The sequence below is a fragment of the Xenopus laevis genome, chromosome 9_10S (assembly GCF_017654675.1).
Source record: "Xenopus laevis strain J_2021 chromosome 9_10S, Xenopus_laevis_v10.1, whole genome shotgun sequence".
Lineage (NCBI taxonomy): Eukaryota > Metazoa > Chordata > Amphibia > Anura > Pipidae > Xenopus > Xenopus laevis.
Genome location: NC_054388.1, coordinates 75,663,788 through 75,684,184, shown reverse-complemented (window position 1 = coordinate 75,684,184; position 20,397 = coordinate 75,663,788). Strand labels below are relative to the sequence as shown.

Here is a 20,397-nt window from a genome sequence, read left to right as displayed (position 1 = left end):
AGAAATCATGTTTTTCCTTATGGCCTCTTATTCTTAAAGGGATACTGTCATGGGAAAACATGTTTTTTTCAAAACGCATCAGTTAATAGTGCTACTCCAGCAGAATTCTGCACTGAAATCCATTTCTCCAAAGAGCAAACAGATTTTTGTATATTAAATTTTGAAATCTGACATGGGGCTAGACATTTTGTCAATTTCCCAGCTGCCCCTGGTCATGTGACTTGTGCCTGCACTTCAGGAGAGAAATGCTTTCTGGCAGGCTGCTGTTTTTCCTTCTCAATGTTACTGAATGTGTCTCAGTGGGACATGGGTTTTTACTATTGAGTGTTGTTCTTAGATCTACCAGGCAGCTGTTATCTTGTGTTAGGGAGCTGTTATCTGGTTACCTTCCCATTGTTCTTTTGTTTGGCTGCTGGGGGGGAAAGGGAGGGTGTGATATCACTCCAACTTGCAGTGCAGCAGTAAAGAGTGATTGAAGTTTATCAGAGTCACATGACTCAAGGCAGCTGGGAAATTGACAATATGTCTAGCCCCATGTCAGATTTCAAAATTGAATATAAAAAAATCTGTTTGCTCTTTTGAGAAATGGATTTCAGTGCAGAATTCTGCTGGAGCAGCACTATTAACTGATTCATTTTGAAAAATTTTTTTTTTCCCATGACAGTATCCCTATAAAGCAGTTTAGAAATCAGCAGAGCTCAATTTACACAGCAAATTCCGGTGAGACGGACAGTAAAGCACAGGATTGTATTTTCTCTTATCACCACATTGAAGCCTGAATGCGTGCCGTGCTATCTGCCATCATGAGAGAAAAAAAAATCCTATTACCATTAATTGGAGGATTTTAACTCCTCAAAGAAGCGGTAATTGAATTGCATTGTCTTCTAAGTGATTAGGATTAATTGCTTCCACCATATCACTTTTCTATTCATTATGTTCTGTAAGTGGGACAATTTTCTTTTTCACGGAGTTCATCCATCTAATGCAAACTCTCCTGCTGGTCATGTTCTGCCTGTCAAGTAAACAGCAATGGCTTCTACTCAGGGACCAGGAGAGAATAAAGAGGTGTTCACTGTACAAATGCTTCTCTGTTTTGCCCTCGTGCCAGACAAACACGTGGAATATGATGTTCTTAATGAGACTGACCAGATTTGTGTAAAAATCACATTTATATCAAACTTATTCTGATAATGTGTTCTATCAGCCACTTTACAAATACCAACAGGGGACGATGTCCTCATAAATTCAAATTGGCATCAATAAATATCTTTGTGTTTATGCATGTAATAATGCACACATAATATCATGGGCACTGTTAAAAATGTGATGTTTCTATCTTTAAAGCATTACTCATCTAAAAAATACTCTTTACTTGTTCATGTTAAGGATTCTGTTTGACAGATGAAAGCTTATTTGTGAGCCAACATATTTTGAGGCACTCTCTGGATATTGTTCACCTACAGCAGCTCAAACCCCACTGAAGATGAGGATTAGAAAGATATAAAGCTATGGGGCAACTACAGATGCAGGGAATGCAGTCCCTCTAGTCATACCCCTGTATTCATATCTTTCTTTATGATCTGTATTTAGGTTGGCAGCCCATGGAAACACAACTACTTTTCCACTAATGGTCAGGAGAGATCCCTGTAAAGGAATGAAAAGAAAACACCTGCAGCACAGATATAATATATGATGGACGGTCATTGTATATACAATTAAATCTTCCCTTGTCCCTACTGACCTGTAGCAAACCAATCTTGCTACAGCTTTGCTCTGTCACTCATGATTCATATGGGGTCAGTGCAGGCTGAAACATTCTAAACAAATTCTTTATAGAGTATTCGCCGCTGCATGGCATTGTATAGAGCAGCTTCATTGTGCTCTACATAACAGTTTGTTAAAATCTTGCAAAGTTTTACATTTCTACAGTACACATGAACCAGCTTTGAGAAAAATGAAAGTGACCATCTGTACACGTAGGGGACTCCCAACCTACTACAGACAGTGAAAACCAATGAAAACAGTAATTAAAATGAGGTGCATAACCAGAGAAAAAGTCAACATGAAGGGAAACAGTAGGACATCTGCAGTTTAACTAAACTACATATTGGTTCAGCACAACAAACAGCTCCACTTGAATTTCATGAATTCACCTATAAATCCCTCTCTAAAAAGAAAGCCTAATGGCATTTCTGATTGCATGTAACAAGATGGACTTATGCTCTTCCTTGTACCAGCAATGGCTTATTAACCTGTGCACTTTCTACCAGAATAGTATGTATAATATTGACGTTTTATTATATTTCTTATTTATTTTAATTCACAATATTTAAAATTGTGTGTTAGGCAAAGGCAGTGTCGGACTGGCCCACTGGGATACCAGGAAAAGTCCCGGTGGGCCCAGGTGACAGTGGGCCCTCATGCTGCTTAACATTTGGCCTATTTCATGGTCATTCCCTATTTCTATGAGAACAAAGAGGCTAAATAGATGGAATAATTGATCATAGTATAAAGAAAAAAGACTAGGAGAATAGAGGTTGATTGAGGAGATGAAGACTATTAGTACTGAGAGTGGGCCCCTGGTCTAAGGTTTTTGGGTGGGCCCCTGGTGTCCCAGTCCAACACTGGGCAAAGGTTGCTGTGCTTAATGCCATTACAACAGTCCACGTTACTGCTTCCTTTTAGGACTTACCTTCCAGGTTTCATTTGTGTGGCCCATATGCTCTCTATCCCAGGTATAGTTACTTGGGTTGGGATGCAGGGTATTAATGCACATATAAGTAGAGTTGCTTCGGTAGAGTCCAGAATTCTACTAAAACCAGGTTCTGTAACTTATTAAGCAGGGTTGCTAGCATAGCAGTCCCATACCCTAATACAAAGTTGTAGACATGCTTTTCATTGGAATCGAATTGCCATTTAACATCTTCTTAAGTGCCTCATCTCTCTTTGGGCAGTCTCAGAATTCTTGGGCGATGCGCTGCACCCTAACTCTTTCCTGGAAACTTCAGTGGCCCCATACACACAAATATTCTAAAATTGAGTTGAGTATTATTATCTATATAATGTTATATAAAGTTGTAGGTATAGTAATGTCCTCTGGTAGAGTAAACTGGAGTCATGTATTTGTAATGCATGTATGACATTCAACTGGTCATTGGTAATTAATGGAAAGAAAGGTAAACATTTTATGCAAATGACAGTAAAATTCTGCAATGCATAACTTACATTTTGGCAATGCTGATACAATTATTTTTATTATTATTACATTTCTTCTCAATGTTTATTTTAAATTCTGTCCATTTCAGTATGATACATCCTTTAAACCCTTAAAATCAACTGTATTGATACACCAAAGGATAAATCTGTGCACAGCCAATTGTAGCTTTCATTGAAGCGAAATGGTGAAAAAAAAAGTCAATGGTCGTCAAAATAATTTTGACGTGCGACAATTTTTACACGCAAAACTTTTTTGTCAAAATGCATTAAAGTCAATGGGCATAAAAATTATTTTTATGCGCAACAATTTTTCAACGCACAATTTTTTTTGTTGCAGTGATCAGCAGGTTTTAGGTACTGAATGTTTAATTTAAAAAAAAAACCTGCTTGGGGAAAAAAAATTGGCATGCTGCAGAAAGTTGAGGTATTCGTATGCAGAAACCATACACAACTTGACACGTGGTTTTCAGCTCAAGCCCTGAAGCTCAAGTATTAATAACTCAGCCCCACGATGTTGGCTTCTGACATTGGGACAGATTCAATTCAGTGAGAGAAACGTTTATTAAGGGAAAACTCAAAGATGGGATTCAATTTGAGAGGCAATTCAACAGAATAGATAGAGGAGTCTTTTTATAGCATATACTTTGTCTAGGATCAATAAGCTGTAATAATAAAAGAATTCCTAATAGGAATAGGAAATCCTAACATACAAAGTTAAGCCTATGAAGACTTTCTCTTATGAAGACTAGCTCTGTCCTTTACAAAAAATCCAATGTATTTCAAACACACATTTCCTTATGCATCTTCCAGCTTCCCTTCCACCCTCTCCTGGCTGTTCTGTGTTTGTGTGCTGTACCAGATGTTAGATAATTGAACTAATTATCCTTACAATTTACATTTTCATCTGTTTTGCTAGAGAGATTGATTTTCTAAGCTCTTCACCTCCTCCCATCGTTGCTGTGTCTGTGGAATACTTAACTTTTTCCCAGTAGTCCTTGCACTCAGAGCTCTTGCTCTTCAGATCAAATGTACTTACTTCCCATCCTTTCCAACCTCTATTTTGTCTATTCTTTATTGCTTTTTAGTGCTTGACGACAAATTTTCACCAGCATCAGCTTCGCTCACCATGCACCACTTCGCCAGGCGCAAATGCGCTACGACTATGCCAATTCACTAATTTGCGAAGTTTCGTCCTGGGCACCGAACACTGGCGACTTTTCGCAAGCATTATTTCGGCAGTGCGAGCATTTCATAGTGAAGATGCACTAGCATTCGTTTGTGCCTAGTGAATATTCGCTAGTGATCTTGCTATTAAGTCAATTTGCATAGGGCGGGTAATTTAAAGTTGTATGGACTTCTTTATTATAAACTAGACATTAAGTCCGTTAAATTAATGGGCGTTAGAACATATGTAGTCAAACATTCGCCAGAGACGGTCCGTGGGGCACATGCGCAGCAGTAGCGCAATCCCACGGACACAGGGACTGGATGCAGAGACACTTCAACTTCATTAAATAGGATGTTGGTGCAAATGCTTGACGTTACCACTTTTTATTACAAATGTCCAGGGAACCTTAATAAAGACAAGAGAGTTAATGTAATGCCCTACACATTAGCCCACTGTAAAATGAATGTTCCATATGTTATGAAATGTCTGGAAAAACGGTTTACCCAAAAAAAGTTTGTTAGGACTTTTGCAGGCAATCCCGCTTAAAAAAAGGAAAAGTTGCCTGCGTTTTTTTAACTTTGGGAAATTAGGAGAAAGAAGTTGAGTCTGTGACACAAGTACTAGTTGTTCTATAGAAGAAATATCCTGCCTAACTGTGAGGGGCAGGTTTACTTACCTTTGACCCTCCATGGACAGGCAACTGACTGATGAAACATCAAGTGAGTTCCTCATCACATTTTGTTTTACACCAATCGATTTCTCCGGCTTGCTGCTGAAAAACGTTTAAAAAAACAAGCCCGTTTTTGACAGATACACACTTATTTTAATATTAATCAGTTGCCCGACAACGGTTGAAGGTAAGTAAATCTGCACCTATACATATAAATGTAAATGTTTAACTCAGGAAACATACCAGTATGGAAACATCCATTTTATTTTTTATCCCTCTTTTTAATCAAGTGTTAGATTAATTTTAGTAGCTTTCTTGTAGGTAAGTATGCGAGTACACACATTGTATATTGAAGTGACAATAAAGTTGATGTAAATACATAATGCCACAAAGAATCTGTTCTTTATGAAGTCAAAGTAATTACTTTTTCTATGTGAAGGTCTGCAGAACCCTGTTGGCTCCTAATAGATTGCTAACTGCTCATATGAATAGATTCTGACAGACCTGATTAGGCAATTGCCTTTAGTCCACATTAATATACTGAGGGAACATTTTCCCATCTGCATCTAGTTATAATATCACCTTTTCAATTTACAGGAAGAGCAAAATGCGGAGCAAATGTGGGGAGAGAGAAATGGAATGTTTAACACTTCATGTACCACCATTTTTGCTTCTAGAAATAATATTCTGTTCTACTTTGTAAGTCATTGGATCTCAGTGATGTTGCTGCTGTTGTTGCTGATGTTGCTCCTTTTAAGTTTTTCTTCATGAATATCACAGCTAAAGGGTTTGAAGGTTGTTATGTAAGTGGTAGCTTTGTAAGAATGGCCCAGAAGGCACAGACCACAGTGCATGTGGCATGGCATAAATATTACAGTTTTTTTACGCAGAAACCCTTTATCCAGAAAGCTCCAAATTGCAGAAGGCCATCTCCCATAAACTCAATTTTAATCAAATAATTCAAATCTTTTAAAAATGATTTCCTTTTTGTCTGTAATAATAAAAGAGTACATTTTCCTTGATGGGAACACAGCTGCACGAATCTATATTATTGATACAACAATCCGATCAAGTTTATATCATGTAAAATGTTTAAAACTATTTTTAGCAGACATAAGGTATGGTGATCCAAATTTCAAAAAGATCCCTTATCTGGAAAACCACAGATTTCAAATGATCTGTATAACAGGTCCTCTACCTGTACCATTCAAACTGACAGACCTATCACAATTTTGTCTAAAAGAATAGGCAAAAATAAATGGATTGAGTGAGCAAAGCTATAGAGACTTAAAAAAAAATCTCAAACCTATATGTAGAGCCAAAGGTGGTTCTTCTAAGTATTCTTGTTTAGAATAAATATGTTTTATAAACTGCTACTAATAATTTTGTCGTTAATGTATATGAAACCAAAACTGTTTTAAATACAGTTTTGAAAGGTCAACACATACACCTGCTCATGAGTCTCTTATTAAAAAACAAAAAAACAAAATCCTTTGTTAATAATGAACCACAAAAACGTTTACAAACAAGACTGCAAACATAAACAACTTCCAAATGACCTTATGCTACAGCATTGTAATATGTGAATATTAATGCATTTCACTTTGAGTCATTTCATTCATAATGGTGGAAAAGATTATTCAGTGGCATGGCTTCATTCGTGTCCCGTGTCCTCTAAGATTTTCACTGCAGAGATGCAAATCATCAGCTGCAAATAATAGACCCTCACTAATCTGAAAGCTCTACGGCAAGTAGAGAATTGTGCTAAAATTTTATATTTCCAGTTTTCTGCTTTTGTGTTGTCCAACTTTTTCATGTAGTAGTCCACTTATCTCATATCACACATTCAAGGGATGTCTTTTGTTAAAATAATATCATGCATAGGAGCCAATGGCTTGCTGAAGTTATAAATGTCAGTTGGAGATCCTTATCTGACCTTGCTTCCAGTTTGACAGTCCTGCTCTAGTTTCTCCCGATTTTAAGTTTTGGTCTTCTTCTTGAAGCAAATAGTGTCCCCAGTTATGTTGGGAATGTTCTATCAACATGTACAGTTTACTGATAGTATGGCATTTCATGACTTTTATATCCTTTTTGGGGTAGTTCAAAGCCACCCAAGTGGTGTATGTTCCCAAGTACTCCGGAAAGGTGTTGGAGGAGAGTTGGAGACAAGAATCAGGACTTTAGAGAATCATGCATAAGTGCTCATGAAAGATTATAACTTCTATGCCAGCTTGTCTTCCTCATAAAATGTTAAAATCCCCCCTTTACAATGAACAGAAACAATATACACAGATTCTCCTGAAAAGGACAGTATTTTATTTTAAAATAGTACAAAAATGTACACAGTAAACCTTTTTACAATGAGTAAAAGAAGGATCTTTATTGTAAGGATTTTGTTGACGAACCCAGGAGTGATTTAGTTTTTGTTTTTGTGACTTCCCAATCTCAAGCTTACAATGCTGTATCAGTACAGGAGCAGAACTACAGAACTAGCCGACCCAACAATATACATCCGTGACTGTGCATTAAAGAAAAAGAGGCTGTGAAACATGTATAAGTGAGTGCACACCGAAAATGGATGAAATAAGCTTCACGTTATCACTTAGGATATAAAATAATCACTTAGATCAGGACAGAGATGAATAATGCGTGTAGTGAAAATAGTCAGAATGATGAATAAGGTAATGATTCCCACAGACGATGAATTACCAAAGTAACTATGGTAGAAAGAAATGCGTAAAACAAGGTGCAACGTGAAATGCTTCCAGGGTGCAAGGGCCATTTATTATATAGACAATGTTTGGAAACACTTTCATTTGGCTGGGATAAATTATTATTTATAAAATGTCTCAAAAACACAGTCTGGTATAAGCTATACAGGTGTTTCTTACTGCACTTTTCCCGTACATCTGGGAGAGATCATAGTTCCAGGGGAAGATGCAGTGTTTTAGGGGCCAATTCATTAACTTCGAGTGAAGGAATAGAAGAAAAAATACTTCGAATTTCTAAGTGTTTTTTTGGCTACTTCGACCATCGAATGGGCTACTTCGAACTACGACTTCGACTTCGAATCGAAGGATTCGAACTAAAAATCTTTCGACTATTCGACCATTCGATAGTCGAAGTACTGTCTCTGTAAGAAAAAACTTCGACCACCTAGTTCGCCACCTAAAAGCTACAGAACCCAATATTCCCCATAGGCTTGGCTAAGTTTTTTTGGTCGAAGGATAATCCTTCGATCGTTGGATTAAAATCCATCGAATCGTTCAATTCGAAGGATTTAATCGTTCGATCGAACGATTATTCCTTCGATCGTACGATCAAACTATTTGCGCAAAATCCTTCGACTTCGATATTCGAAGTCGAAGGATTTTCATTCCCAGTCGAATATCGAGGGTTAATTAACCCTTGATGAATTTGCCCCTTAGTGTTGCAGTGTTTCCCAAACTGTGAGGCTAGCCTCATTTGTCATGCTTGCCTGTGAATCTGGAGTCCTGGATCATAAAACATAGCAGTAGTCGCTGTTACTTCTTCATGTGGGTGTTGGTGTGTCAGTGTTAATACCACAACAGAGAAATAAAGGCAGAACCCAATGTGATATGAGCTTCAGATTTCAGACCTGATGAATTTTAAATTCTGCCTAATCATGTCTAAAGTAGTGGCTACACTTAAAAGAGACATGGGGGCAGATTCACTAACTGGAGAATTTTCGCCAGCATCCGTTTTGCACCCATTGCAACACTTCGTTAGGCGCAGACTACACCATTTCACTAATAGTTTTGTCCTAAGTGCCAAACGCTCGTAATGTTTCGCTAGCGTTACTTCGGCAGTCCGAGCATTTCAAAGCAAAGATGCGCTAGCGTTCATTTCTGCCTAGCAAAAATTCGCTAGTTATCTTGCGCTCAGGTCAATTTGCATACGGTGGGTAATTTAAAGCTGTATGGAGGCCTTTATTATAAATGTTGCTGCAAATGGTTTAAGTTACTGGTTTATATTACACATGTCCAGGGAATCTTAATAAAGGCAAGTGAGTTCATATAATGCCCTACACATGAGCCCACTGTAAAATTAATTTCCGATCTTTGATGCATTTTCGGCTCACAGAATATGATACAAGTGATAGAAGATTGAGAAAGATCTAGCTGCTTTATAGCACTTCACCTGTTCTGAGGTGGCGAAGGCAAAAGAGGTAAAATCTGCATTTTAATGAATTTGTGGAGTAGCATCCATTCGCCAGAGAGAAGAGTGCGAATGACCACTAGCCACCGTCTGTTTCGCTAGCGAATTGGCGCCAGTTAGTAAATTGGCGATGTCCCTGCGGGTGGCAATGCTGGCTAAAATTCGCAAGTGTTAGTCACTTTACTCTTTAGTAAATCTACCCCTTAAACCCTACCAAAAACTCATGTAAAATTGTTCGGAGTGCTTTTCTAAGCACATTTGAATTTACATTTTTTCAAGATATTAGCATTTTTTGCAATGCTAATGTAAACAACAGCACCACCTGTATACACAAATTTGGAGGGTTTACATTTCCTTTAAGGTATTATGCCTGTCACTTACATGCAGAATTCCACTTTCAGTACACATTACAGTTTTTTTTAGTTTTCAAGTTATTAGCAGTTTTTACACTACTAATATCATGAAGGTGTATCATAAGTGCCCCTCTTTGTTTAACCTGGTCGGAGACGTACAAGAAAAGCTGTGTCTTTTAAAGCTTATATGCACGCTGAGCACTGGTATATGTTCCCTTTAAAATCCTTGTCTATGAAAACAATATTTTTTTCTTTTTAATATGTTAATATGACGAAATGGGCCATTTCTGACCACTGAGGCAGCATGCACAGCGCAAATAAACAGTGTTGCAGACCTCTGCTGCCTGTGCCTCTTCTGCCTAGCTCTAGTTCCAGCGCTGATTTTGATAAAGGATAGGAGGGGAGAGGCACTTAAGAATCCCTCCTCCGACCCTCTACCTGTTCTCTAGTTTTCTTATCATTCAGTCAGGGTGCAGGAAAAGCCCCAAGCAACAACAGGACCCTGATTCTATTGCAGGCAGTAAGGACAACATTGGCCTTTGGTACTGTGTGTGCACCTCAAACCAGAGGTAGGTGAAGAGTAAAGAGGTAGGAAGTTCCCTAGAGCAACACTGGAGGCTGGTGGCAAGAATCGAAGAGAGAAAAAAGCCAAAATTGCTCTGCTTCCTATGATATAGTGTGGGTAACAGTACTGCGAAGCTATCACTTCCTACAAGTGAAAAATTTGTGAAATGACTCCAGCGTCTCGTCAAATTCGCTGGCGAAAATGCGCTAGCGTCCAAAAAACGGATGTCAGCGTCTATTTTTTTCCACGCTGGCGAACTTTGCGGCGGTTTCGTGAATTTTTTCCGCCACCGGCCGAATCGAGGGAATTCGCCGCATCATCTCATCACTAATTGGCACCTGCATTTGTGCAATTTAGCACCTGTGTTTTGAAATCAGACCAGACGGTGTTATGTATGGTAAGTTAAAATATATCTGTCTGTGATGTCTAGTGTAGTTTGACTCCAACAACCAGCCTATGACGTTCATCTAAAATCTAATTATAACATATATAACTTGTGGAATAGGACTGAACAACCTTGCCCCCTATTATTAGTCATGATATTCCTGAGTGTTTTGCATTGTATAAAACTAGCTGAAATCATGTCACAGGGATGATTCCTCCTAACTTACAGACTGATAGGAAACATCATATAAAATACCAACTAGAAAATATGTCAAATAAATACTTTCCATAAAGTCTCAATAACCTTCCCTTTCCTATTTGGATCTGTTCAGCTTCAGAATTCACTGTGTCCTTGGGTGGTTTAATGTTCGAACAGACTGCAGACTTCTCTTTGGTTTCAAGTGCAACTGCTCTCTTATTGGCCACATATTTGAGTTACAGACTAACTTGAAATTTTATGAAGAAATATTAATCTGTCTAAGCTAAGATCTGAAATGAAATGGCTTGAACTTACCTCCTGCCTGAATAAAACACACCATTTATCTAGTATTTATAAAAAGAAATCCCCAACTATTTCATGTCGATTTTATAACTTTTTGTCAATGTTTTGACTCAGTATAAAAACTTTAAAGAGCAAATTCACACAGAAATAAATTTTACTTTAATAACTTTAACTATTTTGTAGGCTCAAATTACTCCTTTTTGCTGTATACAGACCATATCTGCATTTCTTCTCTGGTTAGTGATTGTGGACAGAGACATATATATATCTTTTATATGCTGTATCACACATGCCATCATGAATTCAGAGCCGCGTAATCCAAATGTGCATATGTTGGATCTCATCAGCACAAAAGATAGGTCAGTAATATACATGTTTGGGATTTTGTCTTCCTTTATCTCACCTCACCATAAACTTACTTTTTAATTTCATATTTACTTTAATCTCCAGAAACCATTGCCCTCTATTAGAATCTATTAAAATCAAAGAAGATCCAGCAAAGTACACCTTATCTATGCAGGAATTCTAGCCAGTTATCCAACATGCTATGGACAGGGGTGGATTGATGCACAGGCCCCCTAGGCTTTAGTCTAAGGACCCAGTGAGATTAGGTGCCAGTCTAGCTATTTTCAATTATTATTTCTGTTTTCTTTCAATATTTATTTTTATTTTTCGCTGCTGGGTCCGTTTGGGCGTACCTGCTGGGAGATGAAGGCAGGCAAGGTGCTGAAACCAGTATACAGGTATAGGATTCCTTATCCGGAAACCCGATATCCAGAAAGCTCCGAATTACGGAATGGCTGTCTCCCATACACTCCATTTTATCCAAATAATCCAAATTTTTAAAAATGATTTCCTTTTTCTCTGTAATAATGAAACAGTTGCTTGTACTTGATCCAAACTAAGATATAATTAATCCTTATTGGAAGCAAAACCAGCCTATTGGGTTTATTTAATGTTTAAATGAATTTCTAGTAGACTTAAAGGAAACCTGTCAGTTTTTCAGTTGTAGTGGTTTTGTAAGGAAAGAGTTAATGGTATTACATACATTGATTCTTTTTTGTAATAATGAAATGAATGCAGGGTTTTTAACAATGCGCACGCGACTTCACAAGATCCGACTTTGTGAAAGTCGGTGCGCATAGCCTCACGGGAAAATATGTAGATCTCGTGAGATTTGGTGAAGGTTGGACTGTGCACGCCGGAGCAGGGGGGTGTGTGTTCCGGAAGTGAAACACAGAGGAAGATGCCGGTGCGTCCGTCCTTATGTCTGTCTCTCTCTCTCCCTCTCTCCGTGTGTCTGTGAGCCCCCCCCCCACTCCGTTCAGAAGCAGCACTGACTTCCGTCTCACAGCTGCACCGCACACATTAAAACGCCAGCACAGCTTCAAATGATTTACCTCGGACAGCTGCTTCCCAAAAGGCAATCGGTTGTGGCGCCCTGACACTGCTGCCTGCTGTTATTGAGGGGACGCAGGAATATTTAACACAAACGTCTCAGTGGTGTGGGGGTGTGGCATCATGACCCTTCACTCTTTCTGCTTGTGCACTGTGTCCGATCGGGAGCCCATTCACACACATAAGAGGTTAGGGGCACTGACCGGGAGGGACGGAGATCAGGAGGAGGCAGGGGGTTGTGAGTGGAAGTTCACCTATTGCCTCACATTATCTGCCTCTCACAATAACAGCCAAGCTCTCCGCACTCCGTCAGATTTCCATCCTCATTTTTTTGTGCTGCTTGTCACAGCATTTTGTGCTGCTTGTTGTAAGGATCAAGTGCAAATAAAGTTAAGTGACTGGGTGTGTGGGGAGAGACAGAGTGTGGATGTCATGTACGCCTCCTCCCCCGTGGCTTTGCTGGCTGGAGTCGGACTGTGTGGGGGCTGGGGAGACACAGAGAGGGAGAGAATGCCTGCTGCAGCCTGCAGTGTGCCGCCGCCCACTACGACCACATGGTAAACCTAATAACTAGGTAAACCTAGTCAGTCTGTGCTCCAATTCTCCAAAACTTGTCTTTTCTCTCTGTCTGTCAGAGTGCGCTCCAGAGGGGTGTAGGAGAGAGAGGGGATTGAAGCTGTTCTGCTGCAGAGTAGTGCTGTTAATAGAATGAAGGAGCTGTGGCTGAGCTCAGAACTGAGATGACACTGTGGCTGCTTTTTTTGCACAAAAATTTGAGCAAAAGAGGGGTCTGGATTTCATGTATAAATCACATAACTATCAATTTAATCAATATACATTCATATACAATAAATTATTTCAACCAATTAATTGCATTTCATTCTGAATTGATTCTATAAATAGGCAAATGCATGTAAGAGCTCTAGTAAAATTCATTGTGTCATTCATGATTTTCATATACCAAAGACCTGTTAAAAACAATTCTCCTGTTTATCAGTATAACCTGGTGGCACATAGCAGACATCAGAGCAGGACACTGGGCCATTCCCTGTACTAAGCACAATTCAGCAGGAACAGTCCCCTAAGTTTGCTCATAGCCTGTACAGAGAGATCCCATAAAACTATGGCAGCATAGGTATTCCCTGTACTAAGCACAATTCAGCAGGAACAGTCCCTAAGTTTGCTCATAGTCTGTACAGAGAGATCCCATAAAACTATGGTATATAGGTATTCCCTGTACTAAGCACAATTCAGCAGGAACAGTCCCCAGTTCCAGCTTTTAAATGTGGGGTCACTGCACCCATATAAAGAGCATTGCCTTGTAAGGATAAACATGTTATTGGTACTTTTTTTTTAATCAGACTCTTTGCGATTCAGATTATAATCTTTCATTCAAATCAATTCATAGTTGCTAGGGTAATTTGGACACTAGCAACCAGACTGCTAAAATTGCAAACTGGAGAGCTGCTGAATAAAAAGCTAAACTCAAACTGCAAATAAAAAAATGAAAAAAACAATTGCAAAGTTTCTCAGAAAATCCCTCTCTGCACCATATTAAAGGTCATATAATGCTGTTAATGCTGCACTGATTAACCCCTTGATATTAACGCAGTAATGTGTAATGTGTAGTTTCCAAAAAAATATATGCTTTTCTGGGGTGAACTTACTTTTTTCTATTTTTGCTCCCCACAAAACTAGATAAACATGATTATTTCCATCTTATTAGACACTTAGAAGCCTATATTTTTTTACAGAAGTAGAATTACACCAAAATTCTTGCATATTTTGAAAGTTCAGGTTGTCCTGAAAAAAACAATATATTGCTTTCCTTGGTAAACTAAAAGACCCCCCCCCAGGAAAGGCCCTTGGTAAAAACTGCTTGGCAGTAGATATTCGCATCTAGGGCAAAACAGCTGGCAGGGAAAGGGTTAAGCATGCATGAGATTTGGCAGTTTGGCACAGCCCACACACACTAAACAGAGGGGTCCTGTTTCAAGATGGCAGCACCTATGAAACACTTTTTACATGTAGGATATTTTCTAATCCATTTTAGATATAAACAAAAACAGTTGACTATAGGGTTTAACTAAGGAGGGAAAGATATATATTACTCATATCTCAAGGTGACAGGTCCTCTTTAAGGCATGAAGACCCAAATTACAGAAAGATCTGTTATCCGGAAAACCCCAGGTCCCGAGCATTCTGGATAACAGGTCCCATACCTGTAAATGAAAAGCGAATACTTTTTGATGCAGCAAAAGGAGGTGATCGATCACCCTTGTTTGCTGCTTCAAACGGTATTAGCGTTTCATAAACTTAAAGAGGGGCAAGCAGAACAAGCAGAACAAGGCCATGGGGGCCATTTACATTTACAAAGGTGCTGTGAGCACTTGCATCCAGGCCTGCTGCTCTGTGTACTTCATACTGCTGTGATGGTGGGCGCAAAGCAGCCCCGGTCCGTGCCAAATGCCTTAAGGCTACTTGCCACTCTGCACCTGCTGATGCTCCTAAACTTGTATCTCTTAATGCTAACAGCTCTGTATTCATGAAAAGAATCCCAGGTATTTGCAAAGACATGCACCTGTGGTACAAAGTGTTATGCCTCACTGAAATGACTGAAAACATGGCAGTTTGAACCCCTTTTTGCACCTGCCTTATGCTTCATAAATGACCCCTTACATGCCCAGGGCCCAGGGTTTTCTCCAGCTAATGTAGGCAATGCTTTCACCCTTTTCAGTCATCCTTTATTTTCTTATAGGTAATTAGCGCATACAGCAGAATCCTAACTGTTCTACACAATTTTCAAGCACAATATATGCTTTTATAAAACGTTAGCTTGGTACAGAGGTTTATAAACAGAGGCATGCAGCACTATGGATGAGCGAATTTGTTTGGCGTTTTTAACATGATGCCCATAGACTTGAATGGCGTCATGGGTTAAAAAAAAGTTGCGTGTCAAAAAAATTTGCCGCAAAAAGAATTTAATGCATTTCAGCAAATTTTCAACTGCGGCAAATTTTTGTTGAACCGTAACGGGTTAAATTCGCCAATCACTACTATAAGGGAGTTATTTACTAAAATCCTAAAATTTCTCCCTATTTTCTTAAAACCACTTTGACCAAACTCCTGTTCACATCTTTAACATTTATATCAATACATTTTCTCAAAAAAAAATCTGGTGTGGGAAGAGACTCAATAAAAGATGGATTGAACAATTTTTTGGAATTTGACATAAAAATCGATTTTTTTTTTAATTATTGCCCGAAAACAACAAGTTCTTCTGATTATTGTACGAAACCCAGCGCAGATTATGATATCTTCCAATTGTAAACAGAACATCTGCCATTGACTTCTACATGACCTCGGCAGATTTGAGGTGGAGTACTTTTTTAATTCAGACTCCGCACCATCGGGGTTTAATAAATCAAGAAAAATCCAAGGTTTTTCTTTCTCTGAAAAAATTGTGTTTTGCCCTTTAAAACTCTGACCACAAAAAAATTGGATTTTAATAAATAACCCTCTTATTTGTGGTGTCAGTAAAATGTAAGATCTACAGAAATGTCAATTCAGTGACATTTGGGAAAACTTCACATTCTAAAAATGAAATGCTATAAAATACAGAAGTTGTGAAAACTGGGGAAAATATGTGGAGGGTGTAAATGCTTTTCTTTAAAAATATCACTTTTGCTTAAATGGTCAGGTTTCTGGTAGGGTTGTGGAGGGAGTGCTGCAAAGTGCACAATCTCTACTTGACTGCTGTATGTTATTGTGTAACCTGCTGGTGGATGAGTAAACCCAGGCAAGCACAATACAAGCTACAAGTTGCAGTAGTAACTCCCAGCCTTGCCCTGCAGCACCAAGGTGATGAAGAGTCAACAAACAGCCAGTCACAACAGCACACTTGCTCTATTCTAAGAAGCATTTCCATATACATGACTACAGAGAGTATATAGTAAACGTGTAGTGTGGGGAAGCAAGCCTGTACAGAATCAGAGCTATGGGTCAGAGAGAAGAGAACAATTACCTACAGCATGAAGGGCATTACAGCATATCTGAGCTCAGGTGAGACCCGATGGATAACCCATATCTGCTTATAATTAACTAGAATGACAGCAAAATCTCTGAGCACTATGGTAAAGGCTATGTGGGACATTCACTAAGATTCGTAGTTGCGCTCAGGGGTATCGTAAGGTTGCGAAGTTGCGCTAGCTTTGATTCGCCAAGCAAAGTGAAGTTACGCTAGCGATGGTTAATTTGCATACGGCGCCAAATTCAAATTTCAATGGAGGAATATGTAGCAGCACTACAAATGCCTGGGAAACCTTCAAAACATCAAATAAAATTTTTTTTTTGCCCTACACATGTGCCCACTGTATAGTTAAGTTGCCATGAGTCAGGAAATGTAGGGGGGAAGGAGGGGAGCCCCAAAAAATGTTTCAATCGTTTTCAGCCTATCACCCATAATAAAGAAAAAACACCAGCGTTTTTTGGGACTTAGAAAAAATTAACTTTTTTTGAAGCAATCCCTATCTACTCTATTGCGCTTCGCCTGGTCTGAGGTGGCGAAGGAAGTCTAGCGTAAAAGGTAGCGTTCAGAACAATGCGCGCATTAGTGAATTTGCGTAGTTACGTCCGTTGCGCAAATTCGCCAGGCGTAAGGGTGCGAAGTAACACTAACAAGTTACGCCAGCGTCCGTTAGTGAATTTGCAAAGTAACGAAAATACCCAACGCATTCATGCTAGTGTGCATTAGATCACATTAAATGAATAGTGCTGCAAGAACTTTCTGAAACGATGTACCTTTAGTAAACCCTTAGAAAGGGGGATTTCTCAGCTAGCAAAGAATGTAGGTATTTCGCTTCATGGGGCAGGTGATTAATATCATTCATGTAAATCTCTTTTCTATCTCATTTCAGAATGCTGGCAACTGCACTTGGTGTGAGTACCAACCTGACATATTATCTACCTGTTTCTCTGCTTGGATTTGTTCACTTGAATATCATTATAGTCATCATCATAAATATTTTTCAGTATACAGTAACAGTAGAGTAATGGGATTATTCTGGATTCTGCCCTGTCCGTCCGACTTTCACCTAAGGAATATTTCCAAAATACGATAATTTATCACTTTAGATGCCACTAAAGTTCTGATTCATCCTGCCCATATATGTGCCCTCATGTGTCTTTTTCCACTTTAAATGTACGCTGCAGTTAGAGTTGTTTGTATTTTAGCTGGGATGTCTCTCTTTCTCCAAAGAACTGGATGTTTCATTAACATTTGAGTTAAAGCACTTTAATATTCTATGCAATTTACAGCATGTTGAACGTGAAAAAGCAGTAAATACCACTGTCAAAATACAGATCAAAACAAATAGCATTAAGATTCCAAGTCGAGGCAGCTGACGATTGAATAGTGCATAAAGAAATATTAAAAACTCAAATATATAACAAAAAAGGTGCACTCTCAGAAACATGAATTGTAAATAGAATGCAATGCAGCAGACTAAAATAAAAAGGAAAAGCTTTATACTACAGTACTGTAATTAATTGGGGAAATTCTTTCTCTGGATGAATTTATTTGTACTTTGCCGACATACAGTACAGTATAAATTGGAGCCACCATATTGCCACATCAGGGAAATCTCATAAGATATTCATGGGGTAACATGATCAGGGGTGGACTAATGAATAGGTTACCCTAGACCAGGGATCCCCAACCTTTTGAACCTGTGAGCAACATTCAGAAGTAAAAGGAGTTGGGGAGCAACACAAGAATGAGAAATGTTCTTGGGGTGCCAAAATATGTGCTGTGATTGTCCATTTGGTAGCCCCTATTTGGATTGTAAACCTAGATTGAGGCTCTGTTTGGCAGTGCACCTGTTTTTTGAAACCAAAACTTGCCTCCAAGCCTGGAATTCAAAAATAAGCACCTGCTTTGAGGCACTGGGAGCAACATCCAAGGGGTTGGAGAGCAACATGTTGATCACGAGCTACTGGTTGGGGATCATTGCCCTAGACTATATTCTAGGGGCCCAGAGTGCTCAGGGGCCCATCATGCTTTTTCAATTATTATTTTTATTTTATTTTAAATATTTATTTTTATATGCTCTGTGCAACCATCAACCAGACCATCCACTATTTCAAGCTTAAGTGTTAGAAAAATGTAAGATATTCAAAAACACAAACATTTAATACTGTTATGCTGGGTGCACTGCATTATACAGCATCCAAGGAATGTTTCCTTATTAAATGTTTATTATTATAGCACTTCTATTGCTTGATGGAAATATCAAATTCTGGTATAGATGAAGAACCAGGGTGAGACTGGGGGTTCTGGGCCCACTGGGGCTACGCCACATCAGCCCCCCGCACCCCCAAGGGCCCCCTCCTCAGCTACAAATCCTCCTATCCCCCCCTCCTCCAGCGCGTACCTGCTTTACACGCAATTCTTTATGCGATCGGGCGGGTGGGGAGGGGGATTTGGAGGTCAGGAACACCGTCTGTTAAGAGCAGGTCTGGGCCGGCCAGGGTTTTTCCCGGTGTCCCGCCGGCCCAGTCCGACTCTGTGAAAAACGATATTTATAAATCTCTAAAGCAGATGTAAACCCTCAAAACTAATCAATATAATATGGCTTAGTGCGTCTAAGCATCTATGTAGATCATTTATTTCTAATTTTCCTGGTATTAACAGTTTTTAAACTGCTGATATAATGAAGTTGCTACAGCAATGCCCCCCTGCTATCTATTTTGGCTACAGCTGATTGGCTGGCCATACAAAATAACAGTAGGTATACAGTAAGTACCCATTATGATAACACAGCATAAGTTTTTGCAGCTTCCATCAAAGTTCTACATATTTACAGGCCCCAATTTAATACCGCGCACAACAATCTGTTCATTTTGGAATAGCTTTAGTTAAAGGTCAGTTCATTCTGCAGCCATAAAAAGGTGACAAATCAAGGGAATTCCTCTCCAATAAAACTTTGCCAATAGCACATTTTGTTTTTTATGGGTGATTTCAAACTTGAACTTTTAGGCTCCAGATAGCATTTAGCTAAATAATATATCAACCAGTTTGGTGTTTTTATTACTCCTCTTACTTTCTCTTTTTATTTGGGAAATACTTGAATCATGCTTCTCTGGGTGTGCTTTCTGATTGATATACTTCTCCTTCTGATTTTTGTGAAGAAACCTGTGATTTGTATTTCCCTACAAGAATCCAATGAAAACATCAGCACTCCGTTATTGTTGAAAAAGTGAAGAACTTTACTAAAAGTGCCTTAGGCAATGTTTTGGGCTACAAAGGCCCTTTGTCAAGCCTGTGTAGCCCGAAACGTTGCCTAAGGCAGTTTAAGTAAAGTTTTTCACTTTTTCAGCAATACCGGAGTGCTGCTGTTTTCTTTGGATTCATGTAAGTTTGCCCTGGCAGGGGGTACAGCTTGCACCCAGGGCTACTAAGAGCTTTTTCCACTTTTGAGAGCACACATGAACTAAATTCATTGTATTTTCCTACAGTCCTTTTTCTAAAGAGCTAGTACAGTCAGCTACAAACTGGAGAGTAAAAGTGTAAGTGCTAATAGTTTGCCTGCTTTCACTACATTTTAGTCAGCCAATAATTTAAAGGGGTCATTTACTTATGGATTTTTTTTTTTGTTTACAAAAAAATGCACATTTTCCCATACTTCAATTAAATAATTTTTATTCAATTGAGGGACAATTGTACCCCATGCAATTGAGTCCTGATGCCATCACTTCTGGAGTTTGCCATGAATACTGCATGTGTGCCTAATAGTTTGGAGCAAATTCACAGTGTCAACTGATGTAGGCCAGTGTGGGAACCCTGGAGTAGTCAGTAGTTCAAGGGTTCCTCTTTGTCACTGGAAATTGGACAGGAGGCAGGATGAAGGCAGTGGCAATATCTTTAATGAATGTATTTTTCCAAGCAATGATTCCAACAACTAC

General features: G+C 39.0%; 1 protein-coding gene across 1 annotated transcript in view; it reads left to right on the top strand.

The window, feature by feature from the left end:
- Window positions 1-15,933: 15,933 nt before the first annotated feature.
- The window catches only part of LOC108703040, a 93,392-nt gene continuing 88,928 nt past the window's right edge, over window positions 15,934-20,397 (top strand). The window contains exons 1-2 of the mRNA XM_018238957.2: window positions 15,934-16,497; window positions 17,352-17,373. Of these exons, the coding sequence (XP_018094446.1) occupies window positions 16,433-16,497; window positions 17,352-17,373 (87 nt within the window). The 5' untranslated portion in view covers window positions 15,934-16,432. The remainder of the gene's footprint in view (window positions 16,498-17,351; window positions 17,374-20,397) is intronic.